Consider the following 13,794-nt stretch of genomic DNA (forward strand, 5'->3'; position numbering starts at 1 on the left):
GTGCAAACGTGCTTTACTAAAGCCCACCTCTCCCAAACGGGCCGTGGACGGCAAGCGTGCCGCTCCTAGACGTGGTACGGTTGCATCACACTGGTCAAAGGAACCAGACTTTAGGCGTGACACGTGCTGGGGCACGGGACGGAGGCACAGTGGGAGGGCGCCCTAAAGCTGTTTTGTCGACTTTGTCTTAGTTGCTCTCTGTTAAGCAGCGATGCGTTGTAACGAGGTAATAACGCAGTAGTAAAGCTGTGAAGCATCGTTGTTGTTGAGAATGTGAAAGGCAGAATAGTTTGAGTGTCATGTCAGAAAATGAAGCTTTATTAGTTTCTAAGTGCAGTCACACCTGAAGCACGTCATCACCTGGCTGAGGACAGAAGTGTCAGTGAAAGCGTAAAGAGATCGAGTCCAAATGCCGGTTCTGTAACTTTTCTGAAGCCGTTATATTTTGCAGTCAGCATTTGCTTTTTAATGCTGATTTAAAATAGAAATGTTGTCTGTTGTCACTTTAATCTGCAGCAGCTGAGAGCGTGTGAACGGGTCCAGTGTGGGTTGAGTGTGTGCAGAGTAACAGTTAGTAAACTTATATTCTGGAATGTCTGATGTGTGCAAACAGGGTTTTGCACACGTCACGTTCGGGTCCCACATCGACTTCACACCAACTGAAGTTTCCTCTCTTCTGTTTTCAGTCTGAAAAACAACAGTGGATCGTTTCAGCGAGTGTTCAAAGCTTCTGGGGATTCAAATGTGTCTGAAAACACAAACAAAAGCATCACCTACCTCCAGAGCTGGAGACTGTGCAGGTGGAGACAGAGAGGAGAGGAGAAGAGAGAGTCAGCAGGACGTAAAAACAATCACAGGTTCGATTTCATGTTTGAGCCGTACGGAGAACTTACTGTTATGTTTTTGTTTTAATGTTAGCCTCCCTGAAACCCAAAACCAAGAAGCGTGTTAGCTTAAACCATTAGTGAGCTTTCACCGCGGCAACAGGAGGAAATGATGTCATATATCAGACAAACGAGGCGAGTTAAGAGATGTTTATTGTCCCCGGGGGTAAATTAAAGTGCAGCCAGAGGCAATAACAACAGTAAAATGCAAAACAGTGACACAAACGACGACATGAAGCTAATTATTAAAAGAGATGGAAAACACAACAACACGGGACAACAATTAACGGTCATCAATCAACAAACATGCAACGTGCAACAGAGGCACAGTGGATAAAAACAAGGAGTTAAAGGGACCACAGCGCCACTGGAGCCCAGGGTTTCCTAAACCTGTCAGTCCTGCATCTGGGCCCTAGTTTGTCTTTGTCCGGGGCCTAACCCTAACCTGCGATCAGGAGCACTGACCTGCGATCAGGAGCACTGACCTGCGATCAGGAGCTCTAACCTGCGATCAGGAGCTCTAACCTGCGATCAGGAGCTCTAACCTGCGATCAGGAGCTCTAACCTGCGATCAGGAGCTCTAACCTGCGATCAGGAGCACTGACCTGCGATCAGGAGCTCTAACCTGCGATCAGGAGCTCTAACCTGCGATCAGGAGCGCTAACCTGCGATCAGGAGCACTAACCTGCGATCAGGAGCACTGACCTACGATCGGAAGCGCTAACCTGCGATCAGGAGCTCTAACCTGCGATCAGGAGCTCTAACCTGCGATCAGGAGCTCTAACCTGCGATCAGGAGCACTGACCTGCGATCAGGAGCACTAACCTGCGATCAGGAGCTCTAACCTGCGATCAGGAGCACTGACCTGCGATCGGGAGCACTGACCTGCGATCGGGAGCTCTAACCTGCGATCAGGAGCACTGACCTGCGATCAGGAGCTCTAACCTGCGATCAGGAGCACTAACCTGCGATCAGGAGCTCTAACCTGCGATCAGGAGCACTAACCTGCGATCAGGAGCTCTAACCTGCGATCAGGAGCACTGACCTGCGATCAGGAGCTCTAACCTGCGATCAGGAGCACTGACCTGCGATCAGGAGCTCTAACCTGCGATCAGGAGCACTGACCTGCGATCAGGAGCTCTAACCTGCGATCAGGAGCACTAACCTGCGATCAGGAGCTCTAACCTGCGATCAGGAGCTCTAACCTGCGATCAGGAGCTCTAACCTGCGATCAGGAGCACTGACCTGCGATCAGGAGCTCTAACCTGCGATCAGGAGCACTAACCTGCGATCAGGAGCACTGACCTGCGATCAGGAGCACTGACCTGCGATCAGGAGCTCTAACCTGCGATCAGGAGCACTGACCTGCGATCAGGAGCACTAACCTGCGATCAGGAGCACTAACCTGCGATCAGGAGCACTAACCTGCGATCAGGAGCACTGACCTGCGATCAGGAGCACTAACCTGCGATCAGGAGCTCTAACCTGCGATCAGGAGCACTAACCTGCGATCAGGAGCACTGACCTGCGATCAGGAGCACTAACCTGCGATCAGGAGCTCTAACCTGCGATCAGGAGCTCTAACCTGCGATCACGTGCACTAACCTGCGATCAGGAGCACTGACCTGCGATCAGGAGCGCTAACCTGCGATCAGGAGCACTGACCTGCGATCAGGAGCACTGACCTGCGATCAGGAGCACTGACCTGCGATCAGGAGCACTAGCCTGCGATCGGGAGCACTGACCTGCGATCAGGAGCTCTAACCTGCAATCAGGAGCACTAACCCGCGATCAGGAGCACTGACCTGCGATCAGGAGCGCTAACCTGCGATCAGGAGCACTGACCTGCGATCAGGAGCACTGACCTGCGATCAGGAGCTCTAACCTGCGATCAGGAGCACTGACCTGCGATCAGGAGCACTGACCTGCGATCAGGAGCACTGACCTGCGATCAGGAGCTCTAACCTGCGATCAGGAGCACTAACCTGCGATCAGGAGCTCTAACCTGCGATCAGGAGAACTGACCTGCGATCAGGAGCTCTAACCTGCGATCAGGAGCACTGACCTGCGATCAGGAGAACTAAACTGCGATCAGGAGCACTGACCTGCGATCAGGAGCACTGACCTGCGATCAGGAGCACTAACCTGCGATCAGGAGCAACAACCTGCGATCAGGAGCTCTAACCTGCGATCAGGAGCTCTAACCTGCGATCAGGAGCACTAACCTGCGATCAGGAGCACTGACCTGCGATCAGGAGCTCTAACCTGCGATCAGGAGCACTAACCTGCGATCAGGAGAACTGACCTGCGATCAGGAGAGCTAACCTGCGATCAGGAGCACTGACCTGCGATCAGGAGCTCTAACCTGCGATCAGGAGCACTGACCTGCGATCAGGAGCACTAACCTGCGATCAGGAGCACTGACCTGCGATCAGGAGCTCTAACCTGCGATCAGGAGCTCTAACCTGCGATCAGGAGCACTGACCTGCGATCAGGAGCACTGACCTGCGATCAGGAGCTCTAACCTGCGATCAGGAGCACTAACCTGCGATCAGGAGCACTGACCTGCGATCAGGAGCACTGACCTGCGATCAGGAGCACTGACCTGCGATCAGGAGCACTGACCTGCGATCAGGAGCTCTAACCTGCGATCAGGAGCACTAACCTGCGATCAGGAGCACTGACCTGCGATCAGGAGCTCTAACCTGCGATCAGGAGCACTAACCTGCGATCAGGAGCTCTGACCTGCGATCAGGAGCACTGACCTGCAATCAGGAGCTCTAACCTACGATCAGGAGCACTGACCTGCAATCAGGAGCTCTAACCTACGATCAGGAGCACTGACCTGCGATCAGGAGCTCTAACCTGCGATCAGGAGCACTAACCTGCGATCAGGAGCACTGACCTGCGATCAGGAGCTCTAACCTGCGATCAGGAGCACTAACCTGCGATCAGGAGCACTGACCTGCGATCAGGAGCCCGCTCAGTGCCAACAGTAACACAGGTATGTAACAGAGGTGGTGTCTGGACGCGGCTGCACAGACGACGTCCTCGCTCACGCTCCCGTCTTTGACCTTCACTCGAGTTTCTGAGCAGCTGCAGACAAAGAGACACAGAAACAGCTTCAGTGTGTTTGTGTTTCAGACGTGTGTCATCGTATCCGTGGGTTAAGTCACTCATTAAAAACAAATCCACAGTAAAAAAATCACTTTCAGAACGGGGAAATAAGAGCTCAGTGTGTTTTAAAGGAGATCTGTGGATGGGAAAGATTTGAAGTTCGTGCAATTTCTAACGCTCTGCTCGTTATCAAGCAGCTGAAGCTCGTCACCGGTTTGAAAATCGTTAAAATCAAGTGTGATGGAGCAGGAGGAACCTGACACATGCAGGAAAGTGGCTCCAGGAGCAGGAGGAACCTGAAACATGCAGGACAGTGGCTCCAGGAGCAGGAGGAACCTAACACATGCAGGACAGTGGCTCCAGGAGCAGGAGGAACCTGAAACATGCAGGACAGTGGCTCCAGGAGCAGGAGGAACCTGACACATGCAGGACAGTGGCTCCAGGAGCAGGAGGAACCTGACACATGCAGGACAGTGGCTCCAGGAGCAGGAGGAACCTGAAACATGCAGGACAGTGGCTCCAGGAGCAGGAGGAACCTGAAACATGCAGGACAGTGGCTCCAGGAGCAGAGAGGAACCTGAAACATGCAGGACAGTGGCTCCAGGAGCAGGAGGAACCTGAAACATGCAGGACAGTGGCTCCAGGAGCAGGAGGAACCTGAAACATGCAGGACAGTGGCTCCAGGAGCAGGAGGAACCTAACACATGCAGGACAGTGGCTCCAGGAGCAGGAGGAACCTGAAACATGCAGGACAGTGGCTCCAGGAGCAGGAGGAACCTTTAACATGCAGGACAGTGGCTCCAGGAGCAGGAGGAACCTTAAACATGCAGGACAGTGGCTCCAGGAGCAGGAGGAACCTGAAACATGCAGGACAGTGGCTCCAGGAGCAGGACTGGGCACCCTGCTCTATAGTGACATGTTTACAGTACAACCCCAAAGGAAGGAGCCCTTCGCTGCTTTGTTGTTGTGTGTAGGGACTCTTCTTGTGTGTGTGTGTGTGTGTGTGTGTGTGTGTGTGTGTGTGTGTGTGTGTGTGTGTGTGTGTGTGTGTGTGTGTGTATGTAGGGACTCTTCTCATGCTGCTGCAGAGGTTTGCTGTTATTTTCAGCAGCATTAGTGGTTAAAAAAGACCTTTGAATGCCTTCACCGTGCTGCCCCGAGCTAACCACTGTTAGCCACGTCCGCCTGTTAGCATCTCTCCTGATTTCTACCTTAATAAAAACCGTCTCCATGGTTACTGAGGATTAAAGTGCAGACAAAGACCCTGGAGGAGGAGTTTACACTGAATTTTACTTTAGGACAGTTTTGAACACGTTACAGGACGCCGGCTCCTGGAGGCGTAAGGTGGAACAGATCAGTGACGACAGAACAAAACAATCATTTGAGGTTAAACATCACAGCGCCGGCTCAAACTGGAATACAGTAATCAGTAACTGGTATTACTGATTTAATCATGTGTACGGGGGAATAGTCATAACCTGATTTGTCTGCGCCCAGTGTGATCATAAGCCTCACACACAGGGGTTATTCATGTCCATGTAAATGTTCAGTGTGTCGGTGTCTTACATCATCCACAGCGTGCAGTTCACACCGTCACGGGAAAAGGAGCCCGGCTGGCAGGGTTCACACACCGTGTCATTTCTGTGGGTTCCTTTGAGAAACAGACAAGAGTCGGATTAATCACACAGAAACACAACGTCAGGGGAGGATGGTCCATCAGAGGAGTCAGTGAGTTCACACACAGTTATGATCAGAGCAGCCATGTTAGGCCCATTTCAGGGGGCGGAGTCATCGTAACTGTAACTAAAATACACTTATTTGGGTAAAGTTCATAAACTCAGTCTTTGTCTAGACGTCACAACAATAATATTCAAAGCCTTCTTCGACGGCACCACGAGTAAAAAACGCTTCAGACAGAGTAAACAGAGGAAACGTCTTTAATTACTGATCTGCAACGAAGAGGAAGTAGAATTCATTCACTCACTTGTAAGAATCTAAAAGGTAAATTTCATATTTAAACATTTTTGTGTCGGATCAGTGAAATAAAGTGACGTTGATGAGAGAAAGCAGTCAGAACGTTTGGGCGACGCTCTGCCTGAGTGGCTCAGGTGGTGCATGGGCTTTTATTGTGAAGGACGGAAGTTTGGACAACATTGATGGACTTTTATTGTGAAGGACTGAAGTTTGGTCCTGAATGTTTGGACAACATTGATGGGCTTTTATTGTGAAGGACTGAAGTTTGGTCCTGAATGTTTGGACAACATTGATGGGCTTTTATTGTGAAGGACTGAAGTTTGGTCCTGAATGTTTGGACAACATTGATGGACTTTTATTGTGAAGGACTGAAGTTTGGACAACATTGATGGACTTTTATTGTGAAGGACTGAAGTTTGGTCCTGAATGTTTGGACAACATTGATGGACTTTTATTGTGAAGGACTGAAGTTTGGACAACATTGATGGACTTTTATTGTGAAGGACTGAAGTTTGGTCCTGGATGTTTGGACAACATTGATGGACTTTTATTGTGAAGGACTGAAGTTTGGTCCTGGATGTTTGGAAAACATTGATGGGCTTTTATTGTGAAGGACTGAAGTTTGGTCCTGAATGTTTGGACAACATTGATGGACTTTTATTGTGAAGGACTGAAGTTTGGACAACATTGATTGACTTTTATTGTGAAGGACTGAAGTTTGGTCCTGGATGTTTGGACAACATTGATGGACTTTTATTGTGAAGGACTGAAGTTTGGTCCTGAATGTTTGGACAACATTGATGGGCTTTTATTGTGAAGGACTGAAGTTTGGTCCTGAATGTTTGGACAACATTAGTGGACTTTTATTGTGAAGGACTGAAGTTTGGACAACATTGATGGACTTTTATTGTGAAGGACTGAAGTTTGGACAACATTGAAGGACTTTTATTGTGAAGGACTGAAGTTTGGTCCTGAATGTTTGGACAACATTGATGGACTTTTATTGTGAAGGACTGAAGTTTGGACAACATTGATGGACTTTTATTGTGAAGGACTGAAGTTTGGTCCTGGATGTTTGGACATCATTGATGGACTTTTATTGTGAAGGACTGAAGTTTGGTCCTGAATGTTTGGACAACATTGATGGACTTTTATTGTGAAGGACTGAAGTTTGATCCTGGATGTTTGGACAACATTGATGGACTTTTATTGTGAAGGACTGAAGTTTGGTCCTGAATGTTTGGACAACATTGATGGGCTTTTATTGTGAAGGACTGAAGTTTGGTCCTGAATGTTTGGACAACATTAGTGGACTTTTATTGTGAAGGACTGAAGTTTGGACAACATTGATGGACTTTTATTGTGAAGGACTGAAGTTTGGTCCTGGATGTTTGGGCAACATTGATGGACTTTTATTGTGAAGGACTGAAGTTTGGACAACATTGATGGACTTTTATTGTGAAGGACTGAAGTTTGGACAACATTGATGGACTTTTATTGTGAAGGACTGAAGTTTGGTCCTGGATGTTTGGACAACATTGATGGACTTTTATTGTGAAGGACTGAAGTTTGGACAACATTGATGGACTTTTATTGTGAAGGACTGAAGTTTGGCAAACATTGATGGACTTTTATTGTGAAGGACTAAAGTTTGGTCCTGGATGTTTGGACAACATTGATGGGCTTTTATTGTGAAGGACTGAAGTTTGGACAACATTGATGGGCTTTTATTGTGAAGGACTGAAGTTTGGACAACATTGATGGACTTTTATTGTGAAGGACTGAAGTTTGGTCCTGGATGTTTGGACATCATTGATGGGCTTTTATTGTGAAGGACTGAAGTTTGGACAACATTGATGGGCTTTTATTGTGAAGGACTGAAGTTTGGACAACATTGATGGACTTTTATTGTGAAGGAGTGAAGTTTGGTCCTGGATGTTTGGACACCATTGATGGACTTTTATTGTGAAGGACTGAAGTTTGGTCCTGGATGTTTGGACAACATTGATGGACTTTTATTGTGAAGGACTGAAGTTTGGTCCTGGATGTTTGGACAACATTGATGGACTTTTATTGTGAAGGACTGAAGTTTGGTCCTGGATGTTTGGACAACATTGATGGACTTTTATTGTGAAAACCTGAAGTTTGGTCCTGGATGTTTGGAAAACATTGATGGACTTTTATTGTGAAGGACTGAAGTTTGGTCCTGGATGTTTGGAAAACATTGATGGACTTTTATTGTGAAGGACTGAAGTTTGGTCCTGGATGTTTGGACAACATTGATGGACTTTTATTGTGAAGGACTGAAGTTTGGTCCTGGATGTTTGGACAACATTGATGGGCTTTTATTGTGAAGGACTGAAGTTTGGACAACATTGATGGACTTTTATTGTGAAGGACTGAAGTTTGGTCCTGGATGTTTGGACAACATTGATGGGCTTTTATTGTGAAGGACTGAAGTTTGGACAACATTGATGGGCTTTTATTGTGAAGGACTGAAGTTTGGACAACATTGATGGACTTTTATTGTGAAGGACTGAAGTTTGGTCCTGGATGTTTGGACATCATTGATGGGCTTTTATTGTGAAGGACTGAAGTTTGGTCCTGGATGTTTGGACAACATTGATGGGCTTTTATTGTGAAGGACTGAAGTTTGGACAACACTGATGGGCTTTTATTGTGAAGGACTGAAGTTTGGACAACATTGATGGACTTTTATTGTGAAGGAGTGAAGTTTGGTCCTGGATGTTTGGACAACATTGATGGGCTTTTATTGTGAAGGACTGAAGTTTGGACGACCAGAAGCTCCAGTGTTTACGGAGAGGAGATATAAAGGGTTAGCAAACGGCGAGGGTAGGTACTAAGGTAGTGTGAGTACAAACGGGCCTGGGGGGGGGGGGGGCAGGACCCTAAAGCAGGGGGCACGGGACAGAGGCACAGTGGGAGGGCGCCCTCAGGAACACAGAGCTGAAACCCTGCTCCACTATCTTCCATGTCCTGCAGTGTCCTCCCCTGAACATGATGATCAGACTCGAACCCCGGACACAGGTGTGTGAACGTTAACCTCTCTCACCCGGTTCCTTCGTCCTCTCTCCGGGCGCACACCGCGTGTGTCTCTGAGCCGAACCACATCCTGTCTCAACCGTGAAGCTTTTGCAGAAGAAGCCACTTAAAGCGTCACAGACCGTGTCCCTGGTGGTTGAACACTCGTCCTGGACAAAGAGGCCGTGACCTGAGAGCACACACACACACACACACACACACACACACACATGTTATAAACTAAGGTGATGATGAGGCTTCGTTTAGCCGTTTATTTTATTTATTTCCACTCGATCAGAAGGTTTCAAACTCAGACTGCACATGAGCATGTTGAAAGCCCCTGTTTTCCATCTTTCTTTTGCCGTTTTTGTGGTGTTTTCATCTGTTTTGAGTCGTTAACAGATCATCTGCCTCCCACCGCTGCTGAAAGCTCCTGTCCTCCATCTTTGTTTGGGGCGTTTTTGGGGAGGGGTGGATTCAGTGTGTCTGCAGAGACTGGCAGCATGGATGCTCATGTGTGTGAACAGAAAAGTAGACGTGTGTGTGCTTTGTACGCGCGGGCTCTCACAGAACCTGGATATGATTACACCACGGGCCTGAGTTTGACCCCCCTGCACTAGATGGAGCGCTCTGTTTAACTGATTTTCCTTTCATTGAGCCTTTTTCTTCAAACCAGGCTCTCCATCTCCCCGCTGACACCTCGACCATCACTCCCCTCCCCCCCCCGGCACGCAGCCGTGGCGTTATCCTGGACCCCCCCCTTTCCTTTGATGCCCACGTCAGCTCCATTCTCCGTAAAATAAGATATAGAGTTCTCTGTGGCGAACAAAAGCATCATCATCATATCAGTTAAAATAGTCTCAAAACGGCAAAATTATCGTTTATCGCAATAATTTCTGGGACAATTAATCGCCCAGCAAAACTTGTTTTCGTGACGGGTCTATTTATGCATTTACATTTGCTCAAATATCCCAATATTTGTCAATAATATGTCAATAAGAATGAAGGAAAGACACTTTAATGAGTGGGTGACAGACGTACCTCGGTCACAGGAGCTGCAGGGGAAACAGCTCTTCAGGCCGTTGGGTTTGTTCATGAACGTCCCGGTGACGCAGGCGCTGCACCGCGTGCCCGACTCCTGCGTGCAGTCTCTGTGAACAACTGTTCCTGTTCAAGACAGAGAGGCATGATGGGAAATCACAACGATGCTGGACGTGCTTTTACAGTTGGACAGCTGGACAGACATTTGATGGCCTTTTCTGCGACCTGGTGTCGCTCAGCAGGGACCCCAAACTTCCCTTTCCCGGGCCTCATTAACCAGCTCTAACTGGGGGATCCTGAGGCGTTCCCAGGCCAGTGTGGAGATCTAATCTCTCCACCTGGTCCTGGGTCTTCCCCGAGGCCTCCTCCCAGCTGGACGTGCCTGGAACACCTCCCTAGGGAGGCGCCCAGGGTTCATCCAGACCAGATGATCCTGAACCACCTCAACTGGCTCCTTTCAACACAAAGGAGCAGCGGCTCTACTCCGAGTTCCTCACGGATGCTGAACTTCTCCCCCTCTCTCTAAGGGAGACTCCAGACCCCCTCCTGAGGAAACACACTTCACACGCTTGGACCTGGACCTGGTTCTGTGGGTCCTGACCTGGACCTGGTTCTGTGGGTCCTGACCTGGACCTGGTTCTTTGGGTCCTGACCCAGCTTTCATGACCACAGGTGAGGGTAGGAACCAGGACTGAAGGTAGATCCAGAGCTTTGCCTTCCTCAGCTCTCTTTTCGTCACAACGGTCCGCACCGGAGTAGAGTCTGTGGGTCCTGACCTGGACCTGGTTCTTTGGGTCCTGACCTGGACCTGGTTCTTTGGGTCCTGACCTGGACCTGGTTCTTTGGGTCCTGACCTGGACCTGCCTTTTTTGCCTGGTGGAGTGAATGAAATTGACTTCAGACAGACCGAGGTATATCACGGCTGGATTTAGCGCCCTCGTGTGACGGCTCGGACCGGTTGATGCGTCTTGGCGGCGCAGGCGTGACTCAGGCTGAGGTGTCGGTGTTGTGCGACCCACAGCTGATCACGGGAACAAGAGACGGCAGAATATTAACTGTCGTGATGAAAGTGAGATGCTGAACCATCGGACCGCAGAACCGACTTCTTCTTCACTGAACGCCAAACCTCACGCAGGAATATTACGCCCTGTGATGCATTTTCTACATAAAAGCCAAGCCCCGCCCACAGAGAGAGCTTCCTTCCTGTCCAATCAGGAAGCTTGGTCAGCGTCAGTTCTCTGAGTGTCCACTAGGGGCAGGTTTCATAACAGAGCAGTTTCTCATTGAGCCCCATGTTAAACAGCCGTTTACACAGCATCATTAAACCTGTTTAAGGACAAAAGAACATTCTAGTCTGTGTGTTTAGATCATATCTCCATGGCAACACTGAGGGGGAGGGGCTAGTTTTCATTTTATTGGAGGTTAAAGTTTATTAATAATTAGGGGCGTGGCCTCTTGAGTGACAGCTAGCCTCTGGCCCTCACTTCTCCTCGGAGGCTAGTTGTCAGGATTAGCATCATTAGCATGCTAACTCCGTCATCTGGACCTGGACTGTGGTTGTTTGTGTGGTGGTGTTTCCATGGTAACGACTGAACCTGATGGTTTAGGAACACACCGTGTTAGCGTTAGCTCTGTTATGCTAATTAAATAGCTTTGAATCCAGCCTTTTAAGTGTTTAACATGTATCCAGTGTTCACTGATTGTGTTTGATAGTTTTTCCTTCTATTGAAACTCTGTTAATGTCTTTATTTGTCCCACAGCAGGAAACGTGCAGAGTTAATAACAATAACAAAGACATCCGTGAAAATTCAAGATATTATACAAAACATGAAGAGGAAATCAAGTAAAAAGAGCAGAAGGCACTGAATGAGTGAACAGACAGAGGTTTAATACACACTACGCACAGAACTACACACAGGAAACAGTGAGTGAAGCATCTACGCGGAGCCGCGCTGATGGTGCAGTGTGACCGCAGCAGGAAGTCAATGAAGCAGCAACGTTGGTTGTTGTTTACGGCACAGTTGTAATTTACCTTCGTGGCACATGGGGCAACATTGCCCGTCGCTCGTCTCATATTCCTTTGGAAGACAGCACAGAACTGGTGACGCAGAGATGACGAAGTAACCTGCAACAGAGACGGGAGTTCAAAACCCTGTGTCCTCTAGGAGCATAAACGTGTGTTAAAGTGTCCTCTAGGAGCATAAACGTGTGCTAAAGTGTCCTCTAGGAGCATAAACGTGTGTTAAAGTGTCCTCTAGGAGCATAAACGTGTGCTAAAGTGTCCTCTAGGAGCATAAACGTGTGTTAAAGTGTCCTCTAGGAGCATAAATGTGTGTTAAAGTGTCCTCTAGGAGCATAAATGTGTGTTAAAGTGTCCTCTAGGAGCATAAACGTGTGCTAAAGTGTCCTCTAGGAGCTTAAACGTGTGTTAAAGTGTCCTCTAGGAGCCTAAACGTGTGTTAAAGTGTCCTCTAGGAGCATAAACGTGTGTTAAAGTGTCCTCTAGGAGCATAAACGTGTGCTACAGTGTCCTCTAGGAGCATAAACGTGTGTTAAAGTGTCCTCTAGGAGCATAAACGTGTGTTAAAGTGTCCTCTAGGAGCATAAACGTGTGTTAAAGTGTCCTCTAGGAGCATAAACGTGTGTTAAAGTGTCCTCTAGGAGCATAAACGTGTGCTAAAGTGTCCTCTAGGAGCATAAACGTGTGTTAAAGTGTCCTCTAGGAGCATAAACGTGTGCTAAAGTGTCCTCTAGGAGCATAGACGTGTGCTAAAGTGTCCTCTAGGAGCATAAACGTGTGTTAAAGTGTCCTCTAGGAGCATAAACGTGTGTTAAAGTGTCCTCTAGGAGCATAAACGTGTGCTAAAGTGCCCTCTAGTGTCCTACAGCGGCAAAATGTCAGAAAGGAAATGTGATAGTGGAGCATGACGACTGAAAAAACTGTGAAAATTCCTAAATTAACAGGATTTTTCAAGGTTGTGTGTTTTTTTATTATTGTGGGGGGCCCAAACAAACAGGAGCCTGGGGCCCATGACCGCCTCAATCCGCCCCTGCTACAAATAATATACTTAAAACCACAAAAACAAATGTCAATTTTAGATCAATCACTATTGTTTTCATTTATTTCTACAGCACAATTTAAAGTTCTTACCTCAGAGCATTAAAAAAAACACATAAAATCACAAATAAAATGACATTTACATAAAATTAATAACCATAAACCAGGAAGTTAAAACAGTTAATGCAGTTAAAAGTATTTAATGACGTCATGTTAAAGGTGTTTGGTGCTGTGTTTGATTTAAAATGATATTTAAGCACTAAACAAACACACTGGATGTTTAATTGTTAAGGATAAACTGTTATTGAGTAACTCTGAGGGGAACAGGAGTTAGCTTTAGTCACTTTTAGCTAGGCTAACGTTAGCTTGAAACAGTTCAGGGCGTTCGTCCATTTTAAGATACTTACCGATAAAAAACAGCGTCGAGCGCATGATAAAGCATAATATCACATAGTTTTATTAAGTTTAGTTTGGTTAAATTTGGGGAACAGAATCTGGAAATCCCCGTAAACTGTTTATCCAGCTCTACTTCCGGTGTTACGCCCATAACGGTTCCCACAACAACTGGTTCCGTGTTTACTTTGTCAACAAAAACATATTTATATTTATATAAGTATTTTCTAATACATGTTGTCTGTTTAATATTTGAGTTTGTGATGAAAATAATTAAAACAACCG

At 47.4% G+C, this 13,794-nt stretch overlaps 1 protein-coding gene across 6 annotated transcripts; it reads right to left on the reverse strand.

Annotated features, from left to right (window-relative positions):
- Window positions 1–550: 550 nt before the first annotated feature.
- Window positions 551–13,655, reverse strand: LOC310951219 (tumor necrosis factor receptor superfamily member 14-like). 6 transcript variants are annotated; one of them, XM_083919341.1, is made up of 9 exons: window positions 13,524–13,655; window positions 12,091–12,183; window positions 10,059–10,184; window positions 9,049–9,207; window positions 5,568–5,652; window positions 3,850–3,980; window positions 894–923; window positions 778–792; window positions 551–687 (listed from the first exon to the last, which is right to left on the reverse strand). In XM_083919341.1, exons 1-9 carry the CDS (start codon window positions 13,546–13,548, stop codon window positions 683–685), a joined length of 669 nt encoding a protein of 222 aa, XP_083775467.1. In that variant the 5' UTR covers window positions 13,549–13,655; the 3' UTR covers window positions 551–682. The 6 variants fall into 6 exon arrangements, 4 of the variants coding, with proteins under 4 accessions (XP_083775467.1, XP_083775470.1, XP_083775468.1 ...); XR_014593320.1 differs by having other exon boundaries at window positions 652–687; window positions 3,830–3,980; XR_014593319.1 differs by having other exon boundaries at window positions 553–687; window positions 778–923.
- Window positions 13,656–13,794: the final 139 nt, after the last annotated feature.

This window comes from Echiichthys vipera (genome assembly GCF_963691815.1).
Source record: "Echiichthys vipera genome assembly, chromosome: 9".
NCBI classification, from domain to species: domain Eukaryota; kingdom Metazoa; phylum Chordata; class Actinopteri; order Perciformes; family Trachinidae; genus Echiichthys; species Echiichthys vipera.

Excerpts from the sequence above, each read along its gene's own strand:
- LOC310951219 (XM_083919341.1), bottom strand. The coding sequence starts at position 13,548 with ATGCGCTCGACGCTGTTTTTTATCG. Across the intron at positions 10,185-12,090 it reads TTGCCCCATGTGCCACGAAG|GAACAGTTGTTCACAGAGAC; the intron begins GTAAATTACAAC and ends TGTCTTGAACAG. Across the intron at positions 5,653-9,048 it reads AGAGAGGACGAAGGAACCGG|GAACCCACAGAAATGACACG; the intron begins GTGAGAGAGGTT and ends TGTTTCTCAAAG.